Below are 27,219 nucleotides of genomic sequence, written 5' to 3'. Positions count from 1 at the left end.
ATTATAATCCCTGTGACTAAGACCACACAGCTTGTTTTATTTCTTTTTTTGTGATTTCAAAGTATTTTATTGATTTTAATTAACAGATACATCAGCATTACCGTCGCAGGGTTAGCTAAACTAAGCCTGTGTTAGTCATTACAGGTATATGGGTATATGCCTAACTAAACCCCGCTACGTGGCTTGCAGGAAAAGAGAAAAAAGAAGAAAGAGAAAAAAAAAGGGATAGAGTAATAGAAAGAAAGAGACAGGAAGGAAAGGGGTGAAAGCCAACCAGAGTGATGTGGGAGTCACTCGATACATACCTAGACTCTTACGAATGCCTGGAACACATTCCTCCACACACCCCCTCCCCGGGGAGGGGAATGAGAGACTCGGGTACACCCTCACCAAAGGCCAAAGAGGCGCCAAGGTGGGGGGGGGGGGGGACTTGCGGGTCTGCAATTTCCACCGTAGGTTAACTAGTGGAATGTCAGTCGACTATAGCCGAAGTCAGACTCACCACACAGGTTGTTTTGAGTTTTTTTTTTCTGCAGACAGACCTAACTGGGAGAGATTTCCACAGGACATTGTGTCAGATGACATTGATCTCGATCATGTCCTAGTGGAAGGAGCTTTGCAAAACTTCAGCTTTCCAGTATCATCATTGAGGAGTCACGTTCTTTTATTTTAAGGAGAAATAAGGTATATTGTTATGGTTTATCTTGATTTTAGACCTTATTAGATAGAGGTGCTTTCTCACAAGATGAGGTCCATGTCATGTCTAGGCAATTATGCTGAACTAGACACAGCACCCTCTTATCTGTTAAATGAGGCAAAAAAAATCATTTATTTCAGCTGCAGCTCACTTTCGCAAACTACCTTCTCTGCGTGCTGCACAGCTCCTTCTGATACAGACAAATGCAAGTGGGATACCGTGGGTAAAATGGTTGACGCCGTGGCAGCAACCAGTATAAGTTGGCAAATTCTGCAGCTATAATTGCTAGGTATGATAGACAATTATCACATGATATTGCACACTTTTTGCAGAAGTTACCGGAGAAGGATATAATGCAAGCCAGGGCCATTTTGAAGAAAGAGAAACAAGTTTTGGATTCTTTAATTGAATCTTCACTTGGAATCCGCAGTGACCAGATTCCACCAAATGGTAAATACATCTGCTATGAACAGATATTTGTGACTGAAGAGTACGTCTTTTAGATTGGAAGTAGAAGCAAAAATAATACATTTGTCTCGTTATCATCATGTGTAATCACCACATTCACTCGGATAATATTTCAAGATTTATTGATTTGTCTTGTTCAGTTCCCACTTGTTTGTCAGGGTCCTGGTTATCCTCGTCTCCTTTCCCTGCTACTTCCTCACTCGCTCTCTATTGGGATTTTCTGGCCGCTTGGAAGTACCTTGTCCCTTAAAGTAAGCACAGGATCACACCATCAATATTCCTATTCCGTAATTATGCATATGTCCCGCTTCACTTGTTTACCATCACCGTTTACCCTTGCCGGTCTTCGAAACTGGTTGGTGTATCCTTTACCAAAGCTCTGTGATGGTATTTGAGCCCTGCTCCGATCCACCCTTGTGCCACCACCTTAAACCATGAAAGAACTGGAAAATGGTACTCGCCTGTAGCCACAACCCTCTTCCTGGATCTTGGCAGCTGGGACCGCAGTGCCTTCTTAGCAGCCACTGGGTATGCGTTTTTATTTTCCTCCAGCTCTGCTGGTCTCCTCGCTCTTCCATCCCACTCTGGTTCCTGTTCTTGTGCAGCTTCCGCTTGTCCACCATCTCCATTCTCTGGGCTGACAGCGATCATTGCCTCAAGAGCCTGCTGCTCCTCGTCTTCCTTGCTCCCATCTTCCGCTCATCTGTCCACGTTTCACCTGTCGTATCTCCTCGTCCCCAATGACGCACAGCATCATCCTATCATCTGCGCCCCAGCAGCTATTGTGCTATGTTTCTTCTTGCGTCGGGACAGCTTGGCGGCCATCTTGGAGTTCTTGGGTGGATCTTGAACTCTTTTACATGCTTTTGTTGAAAATAACGTTTTTGCAAGCTTGTGGATAATACCCTTCAAACAGTAAAGGCCGATGTTGAAAGTCCTTAGGTTTTTTGCAGCACGACAACCTTGTCAGCAATGATGCCAGTACCACCAGCAGGGAATTTGTGTGATTACTGGCAATCTTTGTAGGGATATGGATACTATTCCTGTGAAAAGCCTCAGAGCCAACACAAAGACCAGGTCAGTTCAAGGCAGAAAAGGAGAAGATATCATTTAGTCATTTTCTAAATTCAGAATAAGTGATCCTGACTTGGGCTCATCTTGAAGTCCAGCTTTCAGCACTGGGGTTGTAGTCTGTCTTTCAACAACAGATGGGACAGAATAAGATCAGGGAAGTGGATGTTGGATGACCGCTGTGGTCATACCACGGAGTTCATAGAAGCAATCAAGATAAATCTGCCTGTTAGAGAAATTCTCTACAGTTGAAAAAAGAAATTCTAAAATTGCTGGGAAAGAAAGCCTAAGAAAATGTTCCAACAGTTCAAAAGCCCTGGTGTTCCCCTCCATGTTCTGCTATGTATAAAAGAAAGATGGTTAATGGCGGCCTATTCTGGATTCATGCAAACTCAATAAATATGAGACTATGCTTGAAAACCCTTGATTTGTAAACAATGGGAGAATCCTTATACATGGAGGATGTGTATTTCAACATGGTAATCCCTCAGAAGCACTGAAAATGATCATGATTCTTAGTAGGCGGCAAACATTGTCAATTGAGATTTCAAATATATGGCCCTGGTAGCTGTTGCTGTTTGTGAATGTGGTGGGACAATTGACTTACATTTGGGCAACTTTGTTGTCAATGCGCCTTGAGATGTCTAGAGTTCTAAGAGCAGTGCACAGAACTATGCACTTCCTCACTTTGCGGGTGCCGGTCATCAACAGAAGGACATCGGTTACTTCTCCCACTATGGATATAGCTTTTCTCAGAGCAAGAACCGTCAGAAGTGAAAGAAACGTACATCCAATCAAAGAAAGAGGTCAGAAATCAATTACCGTAGCCTCTTTTACTCTGTCCCAAGATGTGATGACTGACAGAAATGTGAAAGTTCTCTTAGACTTTCATATTTTTTCTGTATCCAGTTTTCATACACAGTACACTACAAACGAGACTGATCCAGAAGGAGCTCAACAATCATTTTCTTGAGATCTACGGCGATTGGAATGGCATTGTCCCAATAATGATACAGATGAAGCAAGTGCTTCAGTGGTGTAAGATTCAGAACACAATTTTTGCAGGCCATCAACATCTCCTTCGGCATTCCTCCTCTTCCTAACAACAGATGCTTCTCTGACAGGTTGAGGTGTTCTTGAGGATATCCACATGGTAGAGAATTCCATGCAAACAAATCCTTCGGAATTCAGGGCGGTACCTCATGTGAGGAACTTGCAAGTATTAATTTACAGAGACAATATAACCATGATATACTGCTTAAGGAAACAGGATGGAATGACATATTTGTTTATTGTCCAGTGAAGTACATCACCTATGTATTGGGATCCCAATTGCAGTGTAGACCTTTTGGCAAAGATTGTGCAGGGACCTGTCAAAAAGTGATCGAATCCTTAATGCGAAAAACTCCACTAAGACTCTCTTTAATATCGTTAATGAGTTTGCTAATCCTACTGCCTTGTCTTGCCCCGTCACTCCCAGCCAATCGCTTAGTGAAGGCCTATCTGATTTCTTCCATGAAAAAATTGCTAATATTACGGCAACAATTCACCAGAACTTCACAGCAGTAACTTCAGATCTTGACACCACCTGTGCCGAAGTATTTACTTCTTTTAAACTGCTGACCAAAGAGTATGCCCTGTCTCTATTTTTAAAATGCAAATCAGGTTCCCCGCTCGATCCAGCCCCGGCACAGATTCTGAACGATATAGCCCCGTTAGTGATTAATTCCCTTGTTAGAAATTCGGAACTCCTCCCTGCAATCAGGCTGTGTCCCCTCCTTATGGAAACACGCATTGCTGCTTCCAATTTAAAAAAAACCCGGCATTGATCCAACGTGTTTTACCAACTACCGGCCGATCTCACTCCTCCCTAAGCCAGCTAAAGTGTTGGAGAAGGCGGTACAAGAACAATTTTCCGAATATTTAGAATCAAACAAGCTGCTTCTTGATACCCAGTCAGGATTTAGGCCAGACTTCAGTACCGAATCAGCTCTACTAGAAGTGTCCGAGTCAATTCGCGAGTGCGTGGATAGGGGGAAGGAGGCCATGTTGGTCCTCCTCGACCTATCCGCAGCATTCGACACCATCTCCCATGAAATTCTGCTTACACGTCTCCAGGAGGTGGGAGTTGGTGGGACCCCACTGGCCTGGGTCAAATCATTTCTGACGGATCGATCTCAGCAAGTGAAGCTAGGATCCTTTTTTTCCTCTAAGAAACCGTTGACATGGGGGGTTCCGCAGGGATCTGCACTAAGCCCCCTTTTGTTCAATGTGTACTTGAGGCCTTTGGTGAAAGTAGTGGAATCTTGGGGCGTCAGAGTGATCTTTTACACTGACGACACTCAGCTTGTGTTTTCTTTTAAGGACCACTCTGAAAGCTCTCTGTCAAATTTTCGCCACTGTAGGTGAATATCGCCTCTTGGATGTCCTCAAATAACTTAAAGTTGAACACGGATAAGACAGAAGTCTTATTTTTTCATCAGAAATCTCCTATTCCCGCTAACCTCTGGTGGCCGGCTGAACTCAACCCCCCCCCGGTACCCGTCCAAGTTGCCCGAAATCTGGGCTTTCAATTCGACACAGCTCTCTCCTGTAAAACTCAAATTAAGTTTCGGCGTCCTGTTTCTGAAAGCTTCGAATGATGAAAAAAATCATTCCTTTCCTACCACTTGACTCTCGCAGGATGGTAGTCCACGCCCTAATAACATCCCATTTGGACTATGCAAATAGTCTGTACGTTGGAGCCCCGGCGTACCTCATTAATCGTTTGCAGATGGTGCAGAATTCAGCGGTCAGGCTGATTTGTAACATTCCATACCGCCACTCTATTTCACCTTACCTGGCCAAACTGCACTGGCTTCCAGTGAGGTTACGCATTCAGTTCAAGGCCCCGACCCTTGCCTTTAGGGCTCTAAATGGACGAGGCCCTGCTTACTTGAGGCGCAGACTGAAGATCACTCAAACATCACGGAATCTCAGATCTAACCACCTTCGCCTAATGTTCTGCCCCCGATTTCGTCTTGCACGTACGGGAGGTAACAAATTATAGAGTATGGTAATAAACTGTGCAGATCTACTTTTATTATTGTGTTTTCACTTAAAACCTTTTTAACATTTTTTGTATTGCTTCCTTGTTATGATTTGATATTATTGATTGTTGAGTATATATTTGCATACTGGTAAGAATTTGCCTTTCCATGATAATTCGCCCAAAGGGAATTATATTTTGACGTGTGTCAACTGTGGAACCCTATCCCTTTGGTCCTGGGGTCCCTCTCTCTTTTATTAGAGACGTACGGGAGGTAGGGCCTTTGTAGTGGCCACCTCCAGACTCTGGAATCTATTACCATCGGAACTTCGATTTTTGACATCAGAGCCTGTGTTTCGAAGGGAAACTTAAGACCTGGCTCTTCTCTCTGATCTAGCACATTTTCTATCCCCTTGGACGTCTCAGAACTGCTCTGGCTGTTGTTTGTCTTCAGCGCCGGGACACCCCCGTTGGGGGTAGCTGCGCGCTTTACAAGCTTATAAATAAATAAATAATCAGACTTACAAATGTCCAACCATGAATGGAAAAAGGACGACTTAAAGCTATCTCTAGTTTTTCAGCATTCGCAGACCCCCCAGCATGTGTTGTGGCCAGAACACCAAGGGCACTCTCTTTGACAGTAGATGTCCTTGAGGTAGGATCTTTGGGGAAGGACTTCTTCACAGATTGGAGCTGCACATTAATTTATGCATTTCTGTCAGAAAAAACACATCTTGTACTCTAGATCCAAAGGGAGTGAGGCACTTTTCGGTCTTTCAGCATCGCCCCCAGTGACCATATAAAACAAGACTATGAGGACTAATAGTAGAGAGGGAAAATGGAATAAGTGAGAAAACAGAGACACCGAACACTTCCACCTTCGTCACTATTACTGGGCAGATCAAAGTGGATATCAAAAGGAAACAAGATCTCTTAGTAACCAACTGTGGAAGTCGTGCATCTCTGCATAACAGTGAAAGGATATAGCTTAACTGTATCTCGCTGTAATCAACCTTCTGTATTCGGATATGTTTTTGTGTTATTGGTACAGTTAAAGCATAAAAGAGGTGTGAATGTTATATATTTGTTCATCTGCACTTCTCATCGAAAATAAAGCAAACTCAAGCTTCGTTAAACTATGCTTTCTCCTTATGATAGCGCAGTTACTACTTGCTCTGTGTGCCACTGAAAAAGTAATTAATATTCTGTGGTTTCGGTCTTTGGCACTTTATAATATCACTTAGTAAGATATCTGAATATTGTATGCATAAACGCATATACATACTGTGCATACCATCGATTAACAAAATAGAAAACCTTCCTCTTCCGTCACAGGATTAAATTTCAAGTTTGAAATGAAACAATCTTTAAGGCTTTAGCTATGCCAAAAGTGAAATGTTTAAAATTAAATCATTCAAATTTTGTTTCTCAACACAACTTGATTTTATTAATATTTCTTTGTATTCCAAATGTACTCCAACAATCTCCAACAAAATCAATAGTTATTTACAAAAGGGAATCTTGAATCCACATAGAAAGGTCCTGACAGCAGTATTGTATCAATATTGCCTTGTAAGGTCACAATGATTCACAATAAAACTACATATCAGATACCTCAAGATGGCCATTGCTGTCTTCAATGAACATTAGTTAAGGGACTGCTGGGAAATTAAGGGAGTCTATATTGCATGGCATTGCCTACACACTTGAAGCCTCACATTAGACAGCTCTGACACTCTGTAGACCTCTAGTCTCTTTTTCTCTGAATTGTACTTGTCACTAGCGGATCGTGGAGCAGTAAGTCATTTCTCCAGACATGCCTCTGGACAGTTTCCTTCAGTTCCATTAGTACCCAAAGTCAAGTATTACGCAATATGAGAGGAGATTCTTACACAATGATCCCAATAGCTCCACCATTCTGCAGACAGTAATGGTTTTCACAGCCTTGGGCAATGTCAGTTACGAGGCTTCTTGAGTAGAAGCCGGCCCTTCATCTTCTGTCCAGGTATAAAATGCATGTGTTGCACCATGACCCACTGTCCTTATATTGGACTGACTACTCGAGACCTAGAATTTGGTTCAATTCAACTACCAGATGATTGTAAGCAGATTTTGCATGTGACCAGAGGACATTTTACTTGGACCACCAAAAACTAAATTGGAAGCATTTTACTAGTGAACACACTCTATTTGCCTGGATTCATTGGCACCAGATCTTGTCTCATCTGTTTCCCCTACAAAAATCTGGATTGAAATACTCGTCTGCAATGGTGCACTTGTCTGCCCAGATATCTAAGAAGTCATGGTCAAAACAGCTACACAAATTTGTTCATGATTTCTAAAAGATTTTATGAAAATGTTTTAAAGACCTTTCTCCCAGTTACTTAGACTCAACTTTAGGGAAACCTTTCTGACAGCTTTGGTGAAGGCTCCATTAGAACCTATTCACGGAACGACGGTCAAGCATCTTTCTTGGAGCAATGTGTAGGATGATGCACTCTTATTACCAAGCACTGTATGTGCAGTCCAGAAGTGACTCTTCAGTGGGGTAGACAGTGTTGTGTAGCCTGTTTGATTAAGGTGAGCTTTAGTCCCTACTACCACTGTTTTGATTACTAGTACTACTATGTTAATTAGATTCAACCAGGTTAATCTCAAAAAGATCCAGTACTAGAGAGAAAAAATGTTAGTTACCATTAACTATAGTTCTCCAGTGTAAGTATGTTTTATAGAGTCAAGTGAGACCTGTCCTCCTTCTCTTTTATGAGGCTCCTGTATGGATTAAAGATGAACCAAAAAATAATAACCATTAGTCCACTGTCTCTTCACACCATTGGCCAGAATATAAGACAAAAAAGTGAGGTGAGCAATCTGTTAACAGTTTTTAGCTCTTTTCGAAGTTACTTAATTTTTGGATGTACAGTTATGTTATAACATTGTCTACAGAGAATTCCCAGCTTGGAGATTGAATATTCAAACTTGGATCTGTGAAAGATTCCAACGTGGGAAAATTAAACCGTAACTAAGTAACATTTTTCTTAACTTGCACTAATGGATGAATGCTTCACAGTTGAGATCAATGGCGAGAAACATGCATTGAACACTGCCTTTGATTTACCTGTCTGTAGCATGGGTTTAAACACAATTCTAGTACACAATGCTAGGATGAAAATAAATAATCTGAAGGACTAAGTCTTAATCTAATACCTTTTTTATAGTGGAAGACAAAAATGCACAGCCTGACCCTCCAGACCTTATCAGTAAGCAAAAGTGTATGGATTCTTTGGCGGCTCTTCGTCATGCCAAATGGTTCCAGGTGAGAATTCTTTTACTCTTTACATCACTCACGATGAAATCTAGAGCAGGCTGTCTGGCCTTGTGCTGTAAACAGACTTGGTATGCGTTTTTAAGTTTTTGTATATTTCTACTAATTCAAAAGTGTATAAACACTTTGCTCAGGACAATTAAAAATGAACGAAATGAGCCTCAATTGCTCAAAAATAAATTGGTGGGTAGGAGACTGAATTGTCAGTGAAAGTGACCATATGCAATAAAATGAAACTGAATGTGAAACAGGGGTGGTGTTCTTCATACTGAGATCTTTGTTATTAGTCACAAACACTTTAAAAGTCCCACCTGTGTGCAGTATCCCAGAACACATTTTATAAAAAATATTTTTGAATTCAGATATATACTACAGTCTGTCTAGTGCTCAAGTTATTTCATTTATTTATTTCTTTGTAAGCATAGCTACTAAATTGTAAAATTCTTGAAAAGAAAGGAGCAGTCTAAATATTAAGTTCTAATCAGTAGAGGTTACTGCAGATTGTCTGTGTGAATCCCTTCAAGGTGCAACTGGATCTGGAATGTTATACCTAGTACTGTATATATACTGACCACAAGTGGTTCTACTTGATGCCGGGTCTGAAGTTTTGCTGCTCTCCAGAAAGGAACATATACGAGGCGCTCTACATTCAGTTACATCAGTTTCTATTTTCCATATCTAAAGACGCAGAATCTGATCCCACTGGTAATTTTCTGTATTTTCTTTTCCTTTTTCCGTTTACCCCTCCTTTTTTGGGTGATGACACCTCTTCAAATCACAGTGCACTAAACCTCTGGAGTTTGATGCATTCAAACGTCTGTTACAGATCCCCATTCAGGCTGTTTCTGGTGTTTTAGTTAAATCCCACTTTACCACTTCCCGCTACCTGTGCACACAGTGGCACCTGAAAGCCATTTGGGATAGGGAGGTGAACATTTTTATTGCTTCCTTAATTAAATTGGAAATGCAGATCTCCATCCAGACCTAAAAAAAAAAACTCTGTCATAGACCCACTGCTTGAAACTCAGGTAGTAAGAACATGGCAGTATTTCACAGAAAGATCCTCCTCTTCAGTCCCTGTACCTGCCTTGGACCTCCCAAGTGAGTTTCAATCAGGCTATGGCCTTGGTCTGCTATTCAGAAGATCATGTTAGCCATCTTCGTTAAAATCCACTCTGACGTGCTTATGCTGGTCATTATTGTGACTCTTCTTGTGATGTCGGCACCAGCACAGTTATCTTCAACCTCTGGTCCGTCCTTTAAAATATAGCTGTGTGTAAATCTTCTGCAGTCGGCATTGTCCTTAGCTTCTACTTTTCCATCGCTAACGTCTGCAGACCATCCATTTCTCAGCTTATTTTTTAAACTGCTATAACTAAATTTGAACAGTACCCCTTAATATTGAAAGCCCTTGATTCAGCTCCAAAGGAAGTAATGGGGCTTCTGTTGCTACAAAGTGTTTCTTTAAGCCTTCAAGGACATTTTTGACCTTTCGAATTTTGTAAAAGGTGGCTAAATTACATCTTTTTCTGTAAGCTCTTGTACCTTCACGGTTGACTTTGGTCGAGGAGACCTTCAACTGAGACATTTCTAGATATAATAAGTATGATAGAAGCGCTTCTTGACAGGAAATAGGATTAAAGGTTTGCTAATTGAAGGCCCCTTTGCTTCCTTATTGTTGTTTATGGGTGACTGTGCCAAATTCATGTGCCATTATTGACTGATTTTAGGAGCCATGCTGCCAAAGTTAATGACGTCAGCTTGGATGGAATATTTTGCAGTGTAATCTTGTTGACAGGTTTGGTTTGCATAACAGCTATATGTGGTTTGAGCAACATTTGTAGTAGGTCCGTGAACCAACATTCCCTGGCCCATTCAGAGCAGTTAAGATCATTGTTGCGTGAGAGCTCGTAAATTTTATATCTGATAGAGACATATAGCTGCAGATTCCTTACTTTTGAATTTCCCAGATGTCAGACTGGATCTGGAAAAAATTTCTGAGAGTAATACCCTTGCATGCTGGTAGATGGCATCTGTCATCTCCGCGTGACATCGTCTAAGCCGTTGTGCCGTCTGCCTCACGTATATAGAATGCTTCGACTTCTCCCTGCTGGTCGGCCGATGTGACGGAGGAGTCTCGGCGCTCTAGGCATCATTTGGCAGAACCTGCACCTGGGTCGCCTCTGCACTTCCCTGCCTTCCCAGGAGCCAGAGTGACTCCTGCTCAGTTCAAAGAACTTTAACCTTCCCCGGTGCTGGCCCCGTCGCGGAGACTCCTGATGCCACTGAACCCATTCTTATCCCCGGCAACCCTGAGCCGGATCGGCACCTACCGATGCCGACAGTACCCTTGGGTTCTAGGTCGGATCCTCAGCCTTATTTTGAAGGGCTAGGAATGGAGGAAGATTGGGAGGGGTAGCTGGAGCCTTTACAAGATCAGCCTGAGCACGAATGGACTGGTATGAGGAATTCAATGAGGCCAGTGGACTGGATACCTCTTCAGATTCTGGCCTGCTTTCTTCCCCTACCATGGCTATGGAGGAGGGAGCTTCATATGCTATGCTAGTGAGAAGGGCAGCTCAGGTCCTGGACCTTAAGCTGCCTTCAGTGGAAGTCAAGACAAACATATTGACGGAGATCCTACAGTCAGGTGTCTCTTCCTCGGAACCACTCCTGTCATTCAAAGAAGTCTTGACTGATGTCCTTCTGGGAACCTGGCCCCCGCCCAGCACCAGAGCTCCTGTGAATAGGACAATTGCTTGCCGCCATCGTCCTGCATTGGATGACCCAAATGTCCCCACCAACCACCCTTCTGCCAAGAGCTTGGAGGTCGAAGTCTTTACCTCACAAGGCGCATTCCCTTTCACATCCCCAGACAAGAAATCCAAGAGGCTGGATAGGTGGGGTAAGAAAATGTATGTTTCTTCTGCTAGCCTTGCATTCTGGGCTTTTACTTCAACTCCCAGTGGGAAACGGTTGTGCATGTGCTGTCACAGTTCCCAGAGGAGGCCCAGGTCTTTTTCTCCCAAGCAGTATCAGACAGGAGAGATGCAGCAGTATCAGACAAGAGAGATGCGGCAAAGTTCACCATTCACTGTGGGTTTGACACGACCGATTCGCTGGGCAGAGCAAAGTCATTGATGGTGGCTGTTCGGCGCTATTGCTGGCTGAGAACTTCTGCCTTTTCTGGGGATGACCAGGCTGCGTTCATGGACATGCCCTTTGATGGCACCCATCTCTTCGGAGACAAAGCAGACATGGTCCTGGAGCGCTTTAAGGACTCAGGGCTAAGGCCAAGTCCTTGCGTCTCTCATTGCCCACACATCCCCTGTCTGCTTTTCACCCCTTTCGTGGCTATGGAAGGACCTTTCACCCGCGCCAGACATACTGCAGACACACAAGTTCAGCGACCCTGTGGGTTGGGCAGCCAGAGGTTTGGTCAGTGCTCTCCCTCCTGCAGCCTCCAAACCCTCCTAATCTGGCCCTTCAAGATCATGAGCAGCCAGTTTGTGGCAGGCTCAGCCATCCCCTCCATCACTGGCAAGACATCACGTCAGACAGTCCGAAGGGGCTACTACCTCTACTTCAAGACTACCCCATCTTCCATGCCTTCAACGTACGACCGGCTGACGGAGGAACACCTGACTTTACTTCAGGAGGAAGTCATGACTATTTTATCCAAGGGAGCCATAGAGAGAGTCCCGGCGCCAGAAGCAGGCTGTGGTTTTTCTGGTCCCGAAGAAGGAAAAGGGCCTGCGCCCTATCCTACATCTGCGAGCCCTCAGCTACTTCCTCAAAAAGGAAAAGTTCAAAATACTCACCTCTGCCAGGAGACTGGATGGTAGCAGTGGACTTGCAGGATTCCTACTTTCACATTCTCGTCCTGCCGGCTCATTGGCGCGCTACCTGTGGTTTACGGTAGGCCACAAGCACTTTCAGTTCACGGTGCTCCCTTTAGCCCTCTGGTGTTCACCAAGGTGATGGCAGTGGTCACAGCTTATCTGCGCAGATCAGGGTACTTTCCCTATCTTGACGACTGGCTGTTGACGGCGAGCTTGCCCCAGTCTGCTGTCTCCAACCCCCAGACTACATTGAACCTCATGCATTCACTAGGGGTCACTATCAATGTGCCAAAGTCACACCTTACTCCCTCTCAGATGCTCCCTTTTACCGTAGCTGTTCTGTACACAGTGTAATTTTGGTTCTGTCCTCCCTAGCGGCGAGTACAAGATGTTCAGGCTATGATACTGATGTTTCAGCCTCAATCCTGAATTTCAGTGAGAATGACTCTGAGGCTGCGGGCCTCATGGCCTCCTGCATTCTGTTTGTGACACATGCCAGATGGAATATGTGGGCTCTGCAGTGGGACCTGATGTTTCAGTGAGCGCAGCATTGGGAAATCTGTCTGACATGGTCCAGATCTCGTAGGGAACTGCACACGACCTGCAGTGCTGGCTGACTAACCGCGATTGGTTCAGAGGCAGACCCCTCTCCTTTCTCCACCCAGATCTCACAGTAGTGGCAGATGCCTCGCTCCTCGAATGGGGTATCATCCGGGAGAGCAGAGGACTCTGGTCTCCAGCAGAATTCGGACTCCACATCAACTTGCTGGACTTGAGCACCCAGCGATTCGCTGGGCGTTGAAAACGTTTCTTCCATCAATCAAGGAAAATCTCGTTTAAGTGTTCACAGACGACACCACCGCCATGTGATATTGCAACAAACAGGGCGGGGTGGGGTCCTGGACCCTTTGTCAAGAGGCCCTGCGTCTCTTTACATGGCTGAAACAGCAGGGCATATCCCTGGTGGTCCAACAACTGGAAGATTCTCTGAATGCCAGGGTGGACAAACTCAGCTGTTAATGCTAACGGATCACAAATGGGGTCTCTATCCGAGGGTGGCGCTAGGTCTCTTCCATAAGTGGAGAGAGCCTTGGTTAGATCTGTTAGCCTCCGTTGAGAACGCTCAATGTCAGCAGCAGTTATCCGCGTTGGAGTTTCCAAGGCGGCATCAAGTGGAGCTCAGGCCTCCTTTAAGCCCATATCACTCCTGCCCAGAGTGTTATAGAAGATCAGGAGCGACCGGGTCCAAGTCATTCTTCTGGCTCCAGACTGGGCACTGAGTGTGTGGTATCCAGAGCTTTGCCAATTGAGCATCGATCCTCTGATCAGGCTACCCCTTCGGGAGGATCTTCTGTCGCAGCAGGAGTAGAGGGTCCTCCACCCGAACCGGTCAACTCTACTCCTTCTTACGTGGAGATCGAGTGGCAGCAGTTGATAGCATTCAACCTTCTTCCCTAAGTTTGCAATGTTATTTTGGTGGCCAGGTGACCCTCCACTAAGACCGTGTGTAACAAATTTGTAAGATATTGACAGACAGATCTTCTCTCTGCCTGCCTCTCTCAAGTCTTACTTTTTATTTTAACCCTTGCACTGTAGTGTTCTGCTCTGGGCACTCTTAAAGGGAGCCTTTCGGCCTTGTCTGCCTTTTTTAGGCTGCTTGACCAACCCTCTTTATTTAAATCCCCTTTTGTAAATTGATTTCTTAAGGCCCTTGTACATTTGTTCCCTCTTTCATCATGTCTCAGTGGGACCTCAATGTGGGTTTCACTTTCCTGATGTGTGCTCCGGTCGAACCTCTGCAAACTGCCCACTCCGGCTGCTTGCCATCAAAACAGCATTTTTAGTGGTGATCATGTCTGCCAGGAGGATGAACAAATTGCAGGCTATGTCATCTAAACTTCCTTACTGGACCATCTTCCCTGATAAGCTGGTGCTTTGCATTAGGACCTCTTTCTTACCAAAAGTGGTAACGCCTCTCTGCACCCCTCTAAAGAAGAGGAGTGACGCCACTCTCTGGACTGGTAAAGAGAGTTGTCTTTCTACCTTGACCGCACAAAAGAGTTCCCCACGAAGACCAACTCTTCATGGGGTACATGGGAGCAAAGAGGGGTCATTCAGTGCAGAAAAGGATGACCTCTAGATTGGTTGTCCTTTGCATTAAAATCTGCTACGCTCTGGCCAAAAAAGCAGCCTCCTGAAGGCTTAAGGGCTCATTTTACCAGAACTAAGGTTGCTACCGCTGCTTTGCAACTTGGAGGCCCGGTCCTTGACATTTGTCAGACAGCAACTTGGGCATCTCTGCACATGTTCACCAAGGACTACTTCCTGGACAGTCAAGTCCGCTGGAACGGCCTTTTTGGCCGCTCTGTCTTGCAGAAGTTCCTGGTCTAAACTTGTCCGCAGTCCTAGTTGTTCTTGTGAATAATTTAGCCAGCAGGCCATATTTCTGGAAATTATTTTTGTGACTGCTGTTTCTTTCATTCTTGAGTGTTTAGGAGGGCTAGTTCTCTGCTGGAGGCTGGGGTGGGTGAGGTCTCGTGCTCTCTCTCACGCGGGTCGGTGTTTATCTCCGATGCCAATTCATTTGTGCATAAGGAAAGCAGGAAATCATTTTTACTGCTAATCTTCACAGTAATGATGCCCCAGGAATGGCTGGCCTTTGATGAGGTGATGCCTAGGCTTCGAGTAATGTTAGTGACGATGACTGGCTGCTGGAGACATGGTTGTGGAACCTACCGGTGGCAGGGCCAACTAAACCTTCATCCTCTGGGGTTCATAAAGTCACCTCCCCTTTACAGGATAACAAGCACGATCTCTCCCTTAAGTAAACAAACATGCCTGGCCTTTCCCACTCTGCACACTTCGAGCCAGTTTCCACCCTTGCATTTGTAGTGCTGATTCTGTAGGCGGCAATAAGTAGCTGAGCAGCTCTAGACGGAACATCGCTCTACCCCCGAGGAAGCTGTGGCTCTATCCTGCAGTCAGCTGTATAGCCACGTGCCCACTTCTAGACCCCTCCCCACCTCACCTCTGTTCCTCTGTTGGGCGCTTCTGTACGAGGTCCCCGGCAGCGGCAACCGGTGGGACCTCCGAATATCAATGGGAAAAGGTTATTCAACGGTCGCCGCCGCCGTAGCCCCCTGGAGGCCATGTCCCATCAGGCCAACAGAGAGAGCCAGCTCTTGGTGAGGCCAGCAGTCCCCATTCCCGAAAAGAGTAAAAGAAGAACTCCAAGAAGAATTCTGGTGCCCACAAGGGGCCAGGGCTGCGTGAGCAGTCGTCCGGGGCAATCAGGCAGCAACCAAAAAGTCAGAAGTCTCTCTCGCGGTGGGGGTATTGTGCACCGGGAATCCCCAGGGGCAGGCAGGCAGCAAGTGCCTGGACGTCCCTACCCCCATTATCATACATCGTTACCTCCTCTCCCGCACATTGCTCCACTTCTTCTGCCATATGAACTTCGAGCTGTGTTGGGGAGGGGGGCATTGTACTGCTTTGGCTCCACCAAGTGGCCGAGAAGTGCAACAAATATGAAAATCAGTGACACTGTTTAAACCGGTTCAGCTGATTTTCAGCCGGTAGGGTACTGTCGGGCACAATCGGTTTTAACCGATTTCCGGACAGCCTACCTATAAGTGTAAGTGTCCTCTAAGGTAGGCCTTTCAGTCCTGAAGTGTGAGGGTGCCTCTACATGAGTGGGATACCCCTAAAACCTACAGAGTCCATTCTCATCAGCCATTTAACATATAGAGGAGCCATGCGTCATTACGCGATGACCATCTCTAAACTGGCTGTAACAAACCCTGCCCTGTTTGGTATCAAACATGTTGGAACCATACTTCCACACCGTAAGTGGTGTGGGCTGTATGATTCCATGCACTGTAAAGCTCCTCCAGGAGGCCCGCAGTGCTTCTGGTACCAGTCTTCCAGAACCAGAAAGCAAGCTAGGGCTGCTGCCGACCAGAGACATGTTTCTGCCCTCCTGCTGCGGAGCCAAACTCGAGCAGGTGAAGGCAGAACAATAGATATCCTGTCACAGGGAGGTGTGACCTCTTCCCAGACAGGGTTTAGTGTATTGGAGCAGGGTTGGGGCACTTGCCAGTGCCACTGAGACTGTTTGAAGGGCACATTTAGTGCCCTCCTTGCATAGTACAGTTCAGGCAGCCCTTGGCTTCCGCTCTGGCACAAAACTGTGTAACGGAAATGGGAGCATCCTCCCCACTTCCAGCCCCTTCCCTGGGAGGGTACCCTGAATTGTCCCAACCCTCTTCTTACAGTACTTAAGGGTTTACCTGTGGGCGGGTCCCTAAATTTGTTTTGGGACAAGATGCATATCAAGACACCACGTCATCTTCAAATGTCTAGGCACTCTGGACTTCTCTGGACTTTGCTCTGGGCACCGAGTCTGCAACTGGGAAGACTCCTGCTGCTTCTAGTATCATCGTCCTGCACGTTCGCTGCAACGTCTGTACCTGTGCTCAATACAGAATCCTTCCGAGGCATGTGGGCATCCAAGACACCTGAAGGAATCTCCCTTGAAGTACATGAGTCACTTCCCTGTATCTGCTGGCACTGCAACCAAGCTGACTGGTCTGCTGCTCCTGGGCTCCCACGGGCTCCGAAAGGCTCAGCAACACAGGTGGTGATTTGACAACTCCCTCGAGGCCTGCACTGTCTTCTCACCGAGTTTGAGGCCAGTATATCTTGTTGGAGCCGCAGGAACCAAACCCCTGTGCACTGCTTTGACTTGCCATTGCAAAGACTTGTTGGTTGTCTTCCTCAGAGATCTTCGGGCTCCAAATAGCCCCCACCTCAAGCATCTCCTGTGACCAAGATCTTTGTCCTCACTGCATACCTTACACCATGAGCCTCCATCTTTGGTGAGCTGCTCGAGGTCCTCTTGCGACTCCAGTTCCTCCGACCTGTACGTCCTCTCGAGGGTCTTCTTTTGCTTCATTGGGCTCCCCTGATTGCTCTGGCCTACGGTGTCCCCTTGCATGTAGTGAGTCACCTGGACCTTGCTGGTCGTGACTCTGCATCTTTTTTGCTTGCCACATTGTTTTCAGTTGCCATGGCTTGCTGGTGCTCCAGAAAGGCACTGACCCCTCACCTCTCGATATCCGACAGCTCGTGAACGGCTCCTGGTCTTCCATAGCATTGTCTGGTCTACACAGCTGCAGCTCCAATGTCACTGTCAACTCTCCCACAGCATCCAGCAACGGCGGGCATTCATCTCCCATGTCTCCTGGTCACTCCTGGATGGCATAGACTCACTTCCTCTGCTTGCAGGTACTTCTCAACTTGAATCCACATTTGGGTTCCACCAGACACTTTCACCTTCTTAGCCAGTGGCATCTTGCTGAAGTCCTCCATTGAGTTTGACGTCAGTTTCCAACGCCAGTTCGCACCTATGCACCCGGCTTCCCTGGTGTAGGTAGTCTGGTTTCTACGGTAGCCACGAGTGGGGTGGGGTGGGGTGGCTCTTCAACCTTCTGTGTTCCACAGGGTTTCTTCAGGGTCCACTGGGAAGGGTTCTTCCTTAAAATTGCAACTGTGACTTACCCATGAAGTGAAATTAAATGAAATGAAAGAAGGACTTATAGAGCGCATGGCTGCCCGAGAGCGTCCCAGCGCTGGTGAGTGAGCTAGCGGAATTGAAAGATGAAAATTTATGGGAAGAGCCAGGTTTTCAGGAGCTTGCAAAAGGCAAGAAAGTTGGATTCGGCGCGCAGGGGCAGAGGCAGGGAGTTCCACAACTTGGGGGCATTGTAGGAGAAGAGGCGGCCCCCTGTGCGAGCCCTCTTAATTCTAGGTATGGAGGCACGGTGAAGATGAACAGACCGCTGATTTCTAGAGGCTTTGTGAGGTCTGATCATATCTTTTAGGATAGGGGGGGACCCTTGCCGTAAAGAATTTTGTGGGTAGTGCAATGGGACTTGAAGTGTACTCTCTCCTGAATAGGGAACCAGTGGAGCGATCTTGAGGCGGGTTTTGCAGAGCTCCTATTGTTAGTGCCGGTTAGGAGCATGGCTGCGGAATTTTGGATGACCTGTAGTATGGAGATGACTTTCTTAGGGGCTTCTTATTGACTTCAATTGAGCACGCGGTCGTGTTCCCAATCTGCACGCGGCCTCCGTGGGTGTGAGAAGTTGGCCTGATGTATGATGTCTCCAATTCTGGGGGCACCTTATATCAGTCCAAACAATCCCTTATGGTGGTGGTTGTAAGTCAACCTTATAGACAAGCTATCCTAGGGGTAGCATGGACTAAGCAGCCTTAAAGGCTTAACTCAAGAGGGCATGTGAAGCCAGCTGTTTTACCATATGCAATCCTGTAATATCAAATGAAAGGACACCACGCAAGTTATATATTATAAAAATATATGTATTTATTCTCAGAATAATCCCCAATACTCGTTATGAGTAAAATAGCACAAGCGTTTAAACAAAAGCACAATATAACATATGAAAGTTGCACGTTTATGGATGAGGCCGGTGGCCACTCAAACCATATATCAATAAAGTGGTATAACAATCACTAATCGATCGGGGGTAAGGCCTAGGGCCTTGGGAATCGCTTGGACTACGATGCACTAACAGCAGTTAGGGCGGGAATAGCCCGCGGAATTCGGGTGCAGTGCCTAAAGCACAAGCTTGCACCAATGTAAAGTCAATGGTGCGTACAAGTTATCGAGTTACAGTTTTAAGAGTCTTCCGACTGGACTAAAAGGACAAAACTTTAGACTTAGACACTAGAGGTGTAAAACACTACAGGAGCACCGGCGTTCAAGAGTTACCTCACCCACAGGAAGCGGGTGCACAGGTGCAAAGGTGTGTCGGGTTTCGTCACGCAGATCTAGTGTGCCTGGAGATGAAGATGCTGCAGGCGTCCAGAAGAGAAGTGTCCGGTGCGATCCAAGGGTGGATCGAAGTTGTAGAGTACCTGAAAGCAGAGGGGACAGAGTCTGGGTCACTAGCCAGTGACCAGGAAGGAACCAGGAAGGAACCAGGCAATGTCGGGCGCAATCAGGTCGATGTCGTGTAGCTTCTCTCCGCTGCCACGTGGTCTCTGGGGCACGAGGATGTCCTGGAGTGAATCACGAGCTGTCCCACGAAGGCTCTCGCTGTCGGCTGTGTCGGCTTCAAGATCGGAGTCAATAGGCCTTGGCAAATGCAACCCACGCAGGAATCGAAGATGGCTTAACACTTGGACCAGCAAGGTCTGAGCGGGTGCTCCTTTTCAGGGGAGCGAGTGCCAGTCTGGAGCAACCAGACTAGCTGTGTAAATTCAAGGTTTCATCGGTACTGGGGCCACTAGCCAACAGGCAAGCGACCGGACCAACGCGTCGAGCAGGAAAATGCAAAAGGGCCCCACGCAGCACTCGTCGAGTGTGGAGGGGTGAGCTTCGGTGCACAAGCTGCTCGGGGCTGGAGCTTCTCAGACTCCAATGCACAGCTTCGAGGGGGCCTCGGATGCTGCACGGTCAGCGCTTCGTGGTTTCTCCAAGATGGCCGCTCCCACGCTTCAGGTCGCCTCCACGGGTCTCAGCTCTGCAGGGACTGTGGATCGGGCTGTTAGAAGGCAGGCACGCTGGGTCTTGTCGATCTCTGTCGCTCGAGTTCCGGCGGGAACTGCAACAAAGCAAACGTCGAGGTGCTGGATGGTGCTTGTTTGCACAGGGTGGTCACTCCTTGACCACAAGGGAGATTCTTCAGTCTTCCACGAAGAGTGGGATGTCGATGGGTCCAGAGTTTCGTTTCATAAGTTTCAGTCAGGATAATCTGATGTGCATTGGCACAGCTCCTACTTTTAAGTCGAATCAAGGGGCTGGATTACCTGCTAGGTCCTCCTATGGGTGGGACCTGGGAAGGGGATGGTTACACCCCTTTCCCTTTGTCCAGTTTCGCGCCAGGAATGGGGCAGGATGGCCCCAGAACCGGTTTGACTGGAATCTGCCCAGGGACACCTTGTGCGCCTCAGGCAGTGTCTAGTTTCATTCAACCATTTACATGGCCCCTCTCGCCCTGCTGGCCAAAGCGGCTGGAGCCATGATTATATCCTACGCTGATGACACCCAGCTTCTGTTCACCTGTAAGAAGGGAGAGGCTCTGGATGGCGACACAATTAGGAACTGTTTAAGACAGGTCTTTTCCTGGTTTAGTCACAACCAGCTTCAGTGCAACTCCGCTAAATCCGAAGTAATTCTTTTCGGAGTCTCGGACCAGGATGTCTGGAGACAGTGGTGGCCACCTGATATGTCCCCCCCGCAGACCTCGGTGGGAGTAGCCAAAAACTTAGGGGCCAAACTGGACAACACATTGAACATGAAGACCCAAGTTCAAGCTGTGGTGGGCACCTGCTACGGAACCCTGAAAATGCTCCGGAGATTTCTCCCCCTTTTGTCCCTCTCCCACAGAAGGACCGTGGTCCAGGCCCTTATCACCTCCAGGCTGGACTACGCTAATGCCCTCTATTTGGGTCTCCCAGAACACCTCCTCGGAAAACTCCAGGTTGTGCAGAATTCGGCCACAAGAGCCATCCTTATGCTGGGCCCCAGAGTCCATATCTCTCCCCACCTAAAGAAGCTGCACTGGCTTCCCATCCGACACAGAATCAAGTTCAAAGCTCTATCCATCGCGTTCAAGGCCCTACATGGTTTTGGGGCCACCTATTTGAGGAAAAGAGTGAGCTACTACATACCTGGTAGAGCACTCAGATCATCTCACCAATTTAGGCTGAGTGTGCCTAAATTCAACCGTGCCCGCTTGGGAGGGCGCTCCTTCCAAGTCCAGGTCGCTAACCTCTGGAATGAACTTCCTACTACAGTCAGGCAAGCGCCTGATATTCTGAACTTCAGGAAACTACTGAAGACATGGTTGTTCCAGCAGTAACTCGTACTCTTCCCCGTACCTACGCCTCCTCCTATTCGCTCTGTCCGCTAGCGCCGGGACACTCAGCTGAGTAGCTGTGCGCTCTATAAATGTTAAAATAAATAAATAAACCCTCCCTGCTACAATCCACTATCTCCTGTCTGGGGTGGTGTGACACCTCCCTGTGACAGGAAACCCTTTGTCCAGGCGTCCTCTGCCGAGTTTCGGTCAGCAGCAGGAGGCCAGACATGTGTCTGTGGCAGCAGCATCCATTTTGTGATGCTGGGGCTCTAGTTAGGATTAACCGCGTTTTCAGTAAGTAACATGCCTTCACCCTCTAGAAGGGTGGGATGCTATCCCCATTACCAGGACTGGCAAGGGGATAGTATTCCAATGTGTATGACACCAAACACGACATGTTTTGATTAAAGCCAAACCTGAGTTGCAATAACCGTAAGGATTATAATGCACTTAAGAGTATATGGTATGGCAGTATCACTAGAACAGCATTAAGGAATTGGTCCCAACACTGCAGACAGGCTCAGCTCATGCTAGAGCACCATCTCACATAAAACCATGCACTCTGCCTCCAGGACTGTAAAGGCCTGCCATAGGAGTGACTGATAGGTATAGATGTGTCCAGATATAGGTTTAGACATAGGTATACTACATCTAAGCAAGGGGTGAGTACATCACCTTGCCCCAGCTGTGGGAACAGCCAGTTGTGTCGATTTAAGTACCAGCCAGGGGTGGCAAAAGATATGCTGCAGCCCCTGGTAGGCCTTGGATGCACCTATGCCCTTGGCACCTAGTGTGCACTGGATAGGGGCTGACAAGATGTCCAGTACCAAATTGGTTATGTACCTATAGTACATGTCTGTGAATTTAGAGAGAGAACAGCAGGCTGGGGGTCTGATTAGCAGGCCCACAGCCACATTAAGTCCAAAACCAGTGAAGCAAAAATTGGAGTGACCATAGGATAGCAGACCCTACTCTCCTACAGTGGGGTTCAAGTTACTTACCTCTGGTGGTTCCTTGGGTCCCCAGCACTTTTATGTCTTCTGGGTATAGTCTTGACTCGGGTCGTGGTTTGCGTACCACTATTTTAGTGTACAGTTCGGTCCCCCCTGGTGACCACTGTGTATATCGTGCTACTTACCTGTTTTCTTGGCAAAGTATTGTGTACATTGTGTTTATCTACGGGTAGGAGATATCCATATGTGTTAGTGAGTGTCTTATAATAAATACATATTTTTATAAACACATTGGGTGGTTCTTTTTCACTTAATCTATAGGATTACTTTCTAGAAAGACGAGCTGCTTTACACTCCTTCTGGACTAAGCTTGAAGGCTGCTCTCCACAGCTACCACTTAAAGAGCTTTCTACGGTTGTCTAAGGCCACTAAAATCACCCTAAGGGTTGTCTGGATCAGTACAGGGTGCTACACTTACATAAGTGTGCACCATATACTAAGCTAGTCTCCTACTAGATGCCTCTATGAGATGGCAAGTTACTTGTACCCGATATTCCTTATCGGGTAGAGACATGATCTAGCCGCAGATTCCTTATTAACCCACCCATCCTTCCTGCACTGTGGACAGGTTTTTAGGGTCAGGGCGATTCCCTTTCGGGGCCTTAGTGTTCATAACACACCAATGTCAGTGCTTTTCATGGCTCCGAGCTCATGGCACGGAAAGTCATGAAAATTAACTGACATCAGTGCACCGAGGTGGCACCTATATAGGTGACATTGACTTCACAATGGCGAGACGATGCAGACGACATCACGGGTAACTGACTGACGCCACCAACAGGTTCGCAAGGTTATTGCTCAAATAAAAATCTTCCGGATCCAGTCTGACGCTTGGGAAATTCAAAGGTAAAGAATCTGCGGCTAGATCATGTCGCTACCAGATAAGGTGTTATCGAAGGTAGGTAACTTGCACATCACCGCTGTTATCAATGGGTTGAGAGCAAAAGCCTACAGTAATATCTTTAACCAGTTTAACAAAAGGGCATTTCCCAGTGATTCTGGTTACCATCTCCTAGAAGTGAAGCTTTGATATTTTGAGTAGAGCAATTATCCTTGGTAACCCACAGTCTAATGAGGCATCTCAAAGAGCTTCCTAGTCTAGGATTCATTAATGGTTTTCTTCCAATAACTTGCTGAGTAGATCTGCTTATTAAGTTTAACCACGTTTATTGGCACGTTTCTGGCAAAGAGCCACAACCAAATTTTCTGTGCCTCTGGGACTAGTGTTCTTACGCTTGTGTCACCCTGCTTTTTTTAAATAGTGCTGCTTGGTGGTGGTCAGTCTGCACCAGTACTCAATCTGTTGTAAGCGATTGACAGAGCCAGGTGTTCTGCTTTGAGCTTCACAGACCCTGTTCCATTAAGTGCGGTAATCTCTCCAACCTAAACCAGAACCATCCATCAGAATTGTTTGAGTAGGAGGATTCTGTAAGCAGGTTGTTTCTTTTTCACCACCATATACGGTCTTGCTATTTGCAATAGTCCAAGTGTGTGCGCTAATTTTTCTTTGCTTGTGACAATTGATACTTCAAACACTGTTGTGGTGGTCTCCTATAGAGTCTTGCATTTTGATCAGTAAAGATGCAGGAGTCCATTAAACTTAGAAGTAAAACATCTGGTGAGCTGATACATTTAGACATTTCTTAAGAGTATAACACTCAGTTCTCTGAAGGAAACACCTTTCCTTGTTTCTTCTCTTAAATGGCTCCCAAGTAAGTGAACGTACTTTTCAAAATTGCTTTGTAAATGCAGCCAATCTAGTATCAAGACTTGAAGGTCTTCCTTTAATTAGACTGAATTGCTGGCTTTTGAAAAGCTTTTCATTCAGAGATGAATAAACAAAGATTTTTTGGACAGACAAGTGAGCTACACTACAGACATACATTTGGAGATGGTTTACAGTGTGGACTTCATTCTAAAGGAGAAACTGCATATTGGAAGTGCTTTTTCAAATCTCAAAACTGAGAAAGTTCCTGTGCCTCTTTTTTACTGGAATGTGACAGTAAGAGTGTTGTTGGTCTACTTCACATGTTCAGTCCCCTTTTTGAGATGAGGAAAGATTTTATGACGTTCTAGCATATGCAATCTTTCCCACGTGATCCACTCGTTGGTTAGTCACAAGTCTCATGATCCATTTGTTGGTTAGTTTCAGGTATATGACTGGTCTGAAGTTCTTCGCACCTCTCTAACTGATTAGGAAATGTTTTGAGTCTACACATTCCTTTTTCCCCTGTGCCGGCAGGTGGTAGGTTCTCTTGCTCTCTTCAATAAAGTAGACTGTCTCCTTTTCTTGACCGAGAAGATGGTATTTCAGCATCAAAGTGCCTGGACCACAAAGAAGAATGATAAGGAACAAAGAGATTTCATCTCAAACAATGTTGAACACTTGCTTGTCCCCAGCATAAGTTTTGCCCTCTTTTAGATATTGTGATATACTGTCCTCCCAAAAGGGCGGTGCAGGAGCCACTTTCTGGAGGTGGATAGTGGACTTCCATACTTAATGTGCTGATTTGGGGTTTTTACATCCAGAACGATGTCTTTGATAATAGGTGTACCTCTTTTGGTATCAAGTGGATTTTACCCTTGGTGATGATAATGTCAAAGGCTCATCTGCAATCTAATTCTTGTTTCCTGAAGGAACCAGTAAGCACTGGCAATTTTGAGCGCTGTGGCAGCTGTCCTGGAAGACTTTTTTCATGATGCATCCATACTTTTGCTTCTAATTTGTGGGGGAGCCATCTCTCAGGAGCCAATGTGTGGTGTTTTTAGACAACTGAAACCCTGTTTGAATTAGCATTTGGATCTAGACAAAGACATGCCAGGTCTTGCTTTGGAGGCTGGTATTTCCTTAGAAAGTTATGAGTGGGTGGCATTTATCATTAGAGGAGTGATAAATGTCTCCCCTGCTAATTCCTATTGCCATTGTACTAGCGTTCTGGGCACTGCTCTTTGCTGGACCATCCCCATAGTTATGGCTCAATGGTTAGAGCGGCAGACCCTGATGCAGAGTTCTGGCCAGGGACCAGGGTTCGATTCCCGCCTCGGCGGGGTCTCGGGCTCAATTTCCTCGGACCTGTTAATTCTCGCCTCGGTGCCTATTCTAATCACGGGCCCCACGCTGCAACTCTGGGCAATAGCTTGCTTAGCCTCCACACTGGCCCCAACAGCGCTAAGGATGCCTGGCTTCACCCTGGGGGTGCCCAAGAGTGGACATTTCACAGGGAAAGCCAGGAGGGGTTCCACAGCGGTATGAGTATCAGCGCCAGGAAGCCAAATAGGCGACACCACAAGGTGACCGTCTGGTGACAGTGCGCTCTATAAGTACCATGACATTTACATTTACATTATAGAGACTATGGTAAAATTGTTAAGATTAAAGGCACACTTTTGTAATTTAGGAATCTTACTTCTGTTGTCACATTCTATATTTTCTCCCTCTCCACCTCCTCGTAGGTTTATGAACACTGTGTGTAAGATTTTAACTTGTTGTTGATAGAACTGAGCAGTGAGGCAATCTGGCCAGTTTGGTACGCTAATGAACGAAATTTTTTTTTTATTTAGTACCTTGTCTGAACTTTATTTCATCACTACCAAGATTCTTTTCTGTGGAGAGACAAGACAGCATGCCCCCCCTCACTTTTCTGAGTTTTTGCCTGGACAGAATTAATCTAAGAAGTGAGCACTGAACTATCTGCAAGGTCTTTGTAGAAATGACATGGCGTGATTGCACACTTTAGCAATTTTCTTTTTGAAATTCAGTATGATTTCAACTCATTAAAGCAACAACTAACGCAGTTTAGGAATACATTTTTTTAACTTTATTAGTTGCTTCAAAGCATATATATTCATATGTATAACATTTAATTTGCATTACCTTGTGGTTATCATGTTATGCCTTTCTTTAGAAACTTACTACAAACATGCAAAGTATTCACACTGTTGGATGTGATTTAAAATATATGCTTGTAGCTGTTTTAGTTTATTTAGTAACAAAACAATTTTATTAATAAAGAAGCACAGAAATCAATTTCTATTCTTGTAGTCAGTAGACAAACTCATCCCTTTCACGTTTCAATTGGCACAGCCCTCATGTTTTTCGCAGATGAACAGCTTTCTCAAGGCTGTTAATAAAACACACAAAAACATCATCATTAGATATAGAAATATCTTGTATGCATCCAAAAATATTAGCACAATATCATTATGAAAAATAACTTATCTGCCACCTAATGTTTACAAGGTACACCATTGAACACCATTTGTACTCAACAATGTACACGGTTTATTGTAAACATACCTTGTGCATCTTGAAACACAAGTCACAGAATGAATTTGCACAATAGTCATAAATGCTTATTATAAAACATTATAATAAAAATGTAAGGTCCCATTGTTCTATCTAATGCAGTGTAAACACATTTCACTTGCATCAGATATCAGTGTAACTCATTATTATTGGCACAATCCATCTAAATACCAACAATTAATTGATATCGATATGTAGACTTGTATCTTTTTAAGATTTTTTAGTTGTAATATAATATTAAAGCGCTTGGGTATTTTCTTTCTTCATTTACTTGGTAAATTTTAGGGCAAAGACATTCATCAAGATGACATTACCAAAATACAAAAATCTTATAGTTTGTGACCATTTCACATTTGCTGTTTTACAATATGCTTCATAGTTTTGTTTAATTGTGGCTAATGTGTTAGTATCCCCCACAGTGACAGTTAGTTGGGAATTTGAAAAATCACAGCGATATAAAGCACATTAAAATTCATTTGACTAATCCCGTTATGGACACTGTTTATTTTGATTGTAGTGCCTAAAAAGGCGTGTTGAGGCAAATGGAGCTAATACATTCAGAGTAAACATTATCTATAACT

The 27,219-nt window shown here is 45.6% G+C and overlaps 1 protein-coding gene across 1 annotated transcript in view; it reads left to right on the top strand.

Annotated features, from left to right (window-relative positions):
* Nucleotides 1–27,219, top strand: part of ZFR2 (zinc finger RNA binding protein 2) — a 553,880-nt gene that overhangs the window by 417,149 nt on the left and 109,512 nt on the right. Inside the window, exon 15 of the mRNA XM_078669465.1 lies at nucleotides 8,483–8,580. Within this exon, the coding sequence (XP_078525591.1) occupies nucleotides 8,483–8,580 (98 nt within the window). The remainder of the gene's footprint in view (nucleotides 1–8,482; nucleotides 8,581–27,219) is intronic.

This window comes from Lissotriton helveticus, chromosome 12 (genome assembly GCF_964261635.1).
Source record: "Lissotriton helveticus chromosome 12, aLisHel1.1, whole genome shotgun sequence".
Classification (NCBI taxonomy): Eukaryota; Metazoa; Chordata; class Amphibia; order Caudata; family Salamandridae; genus Lissotriton; species Lissotriton helveticus.
The sequence above is the reverse complement of the archived record's forward strand: the minus strand, read 5'-3'. Positions and strand labels throughout refer to the sequence as shown.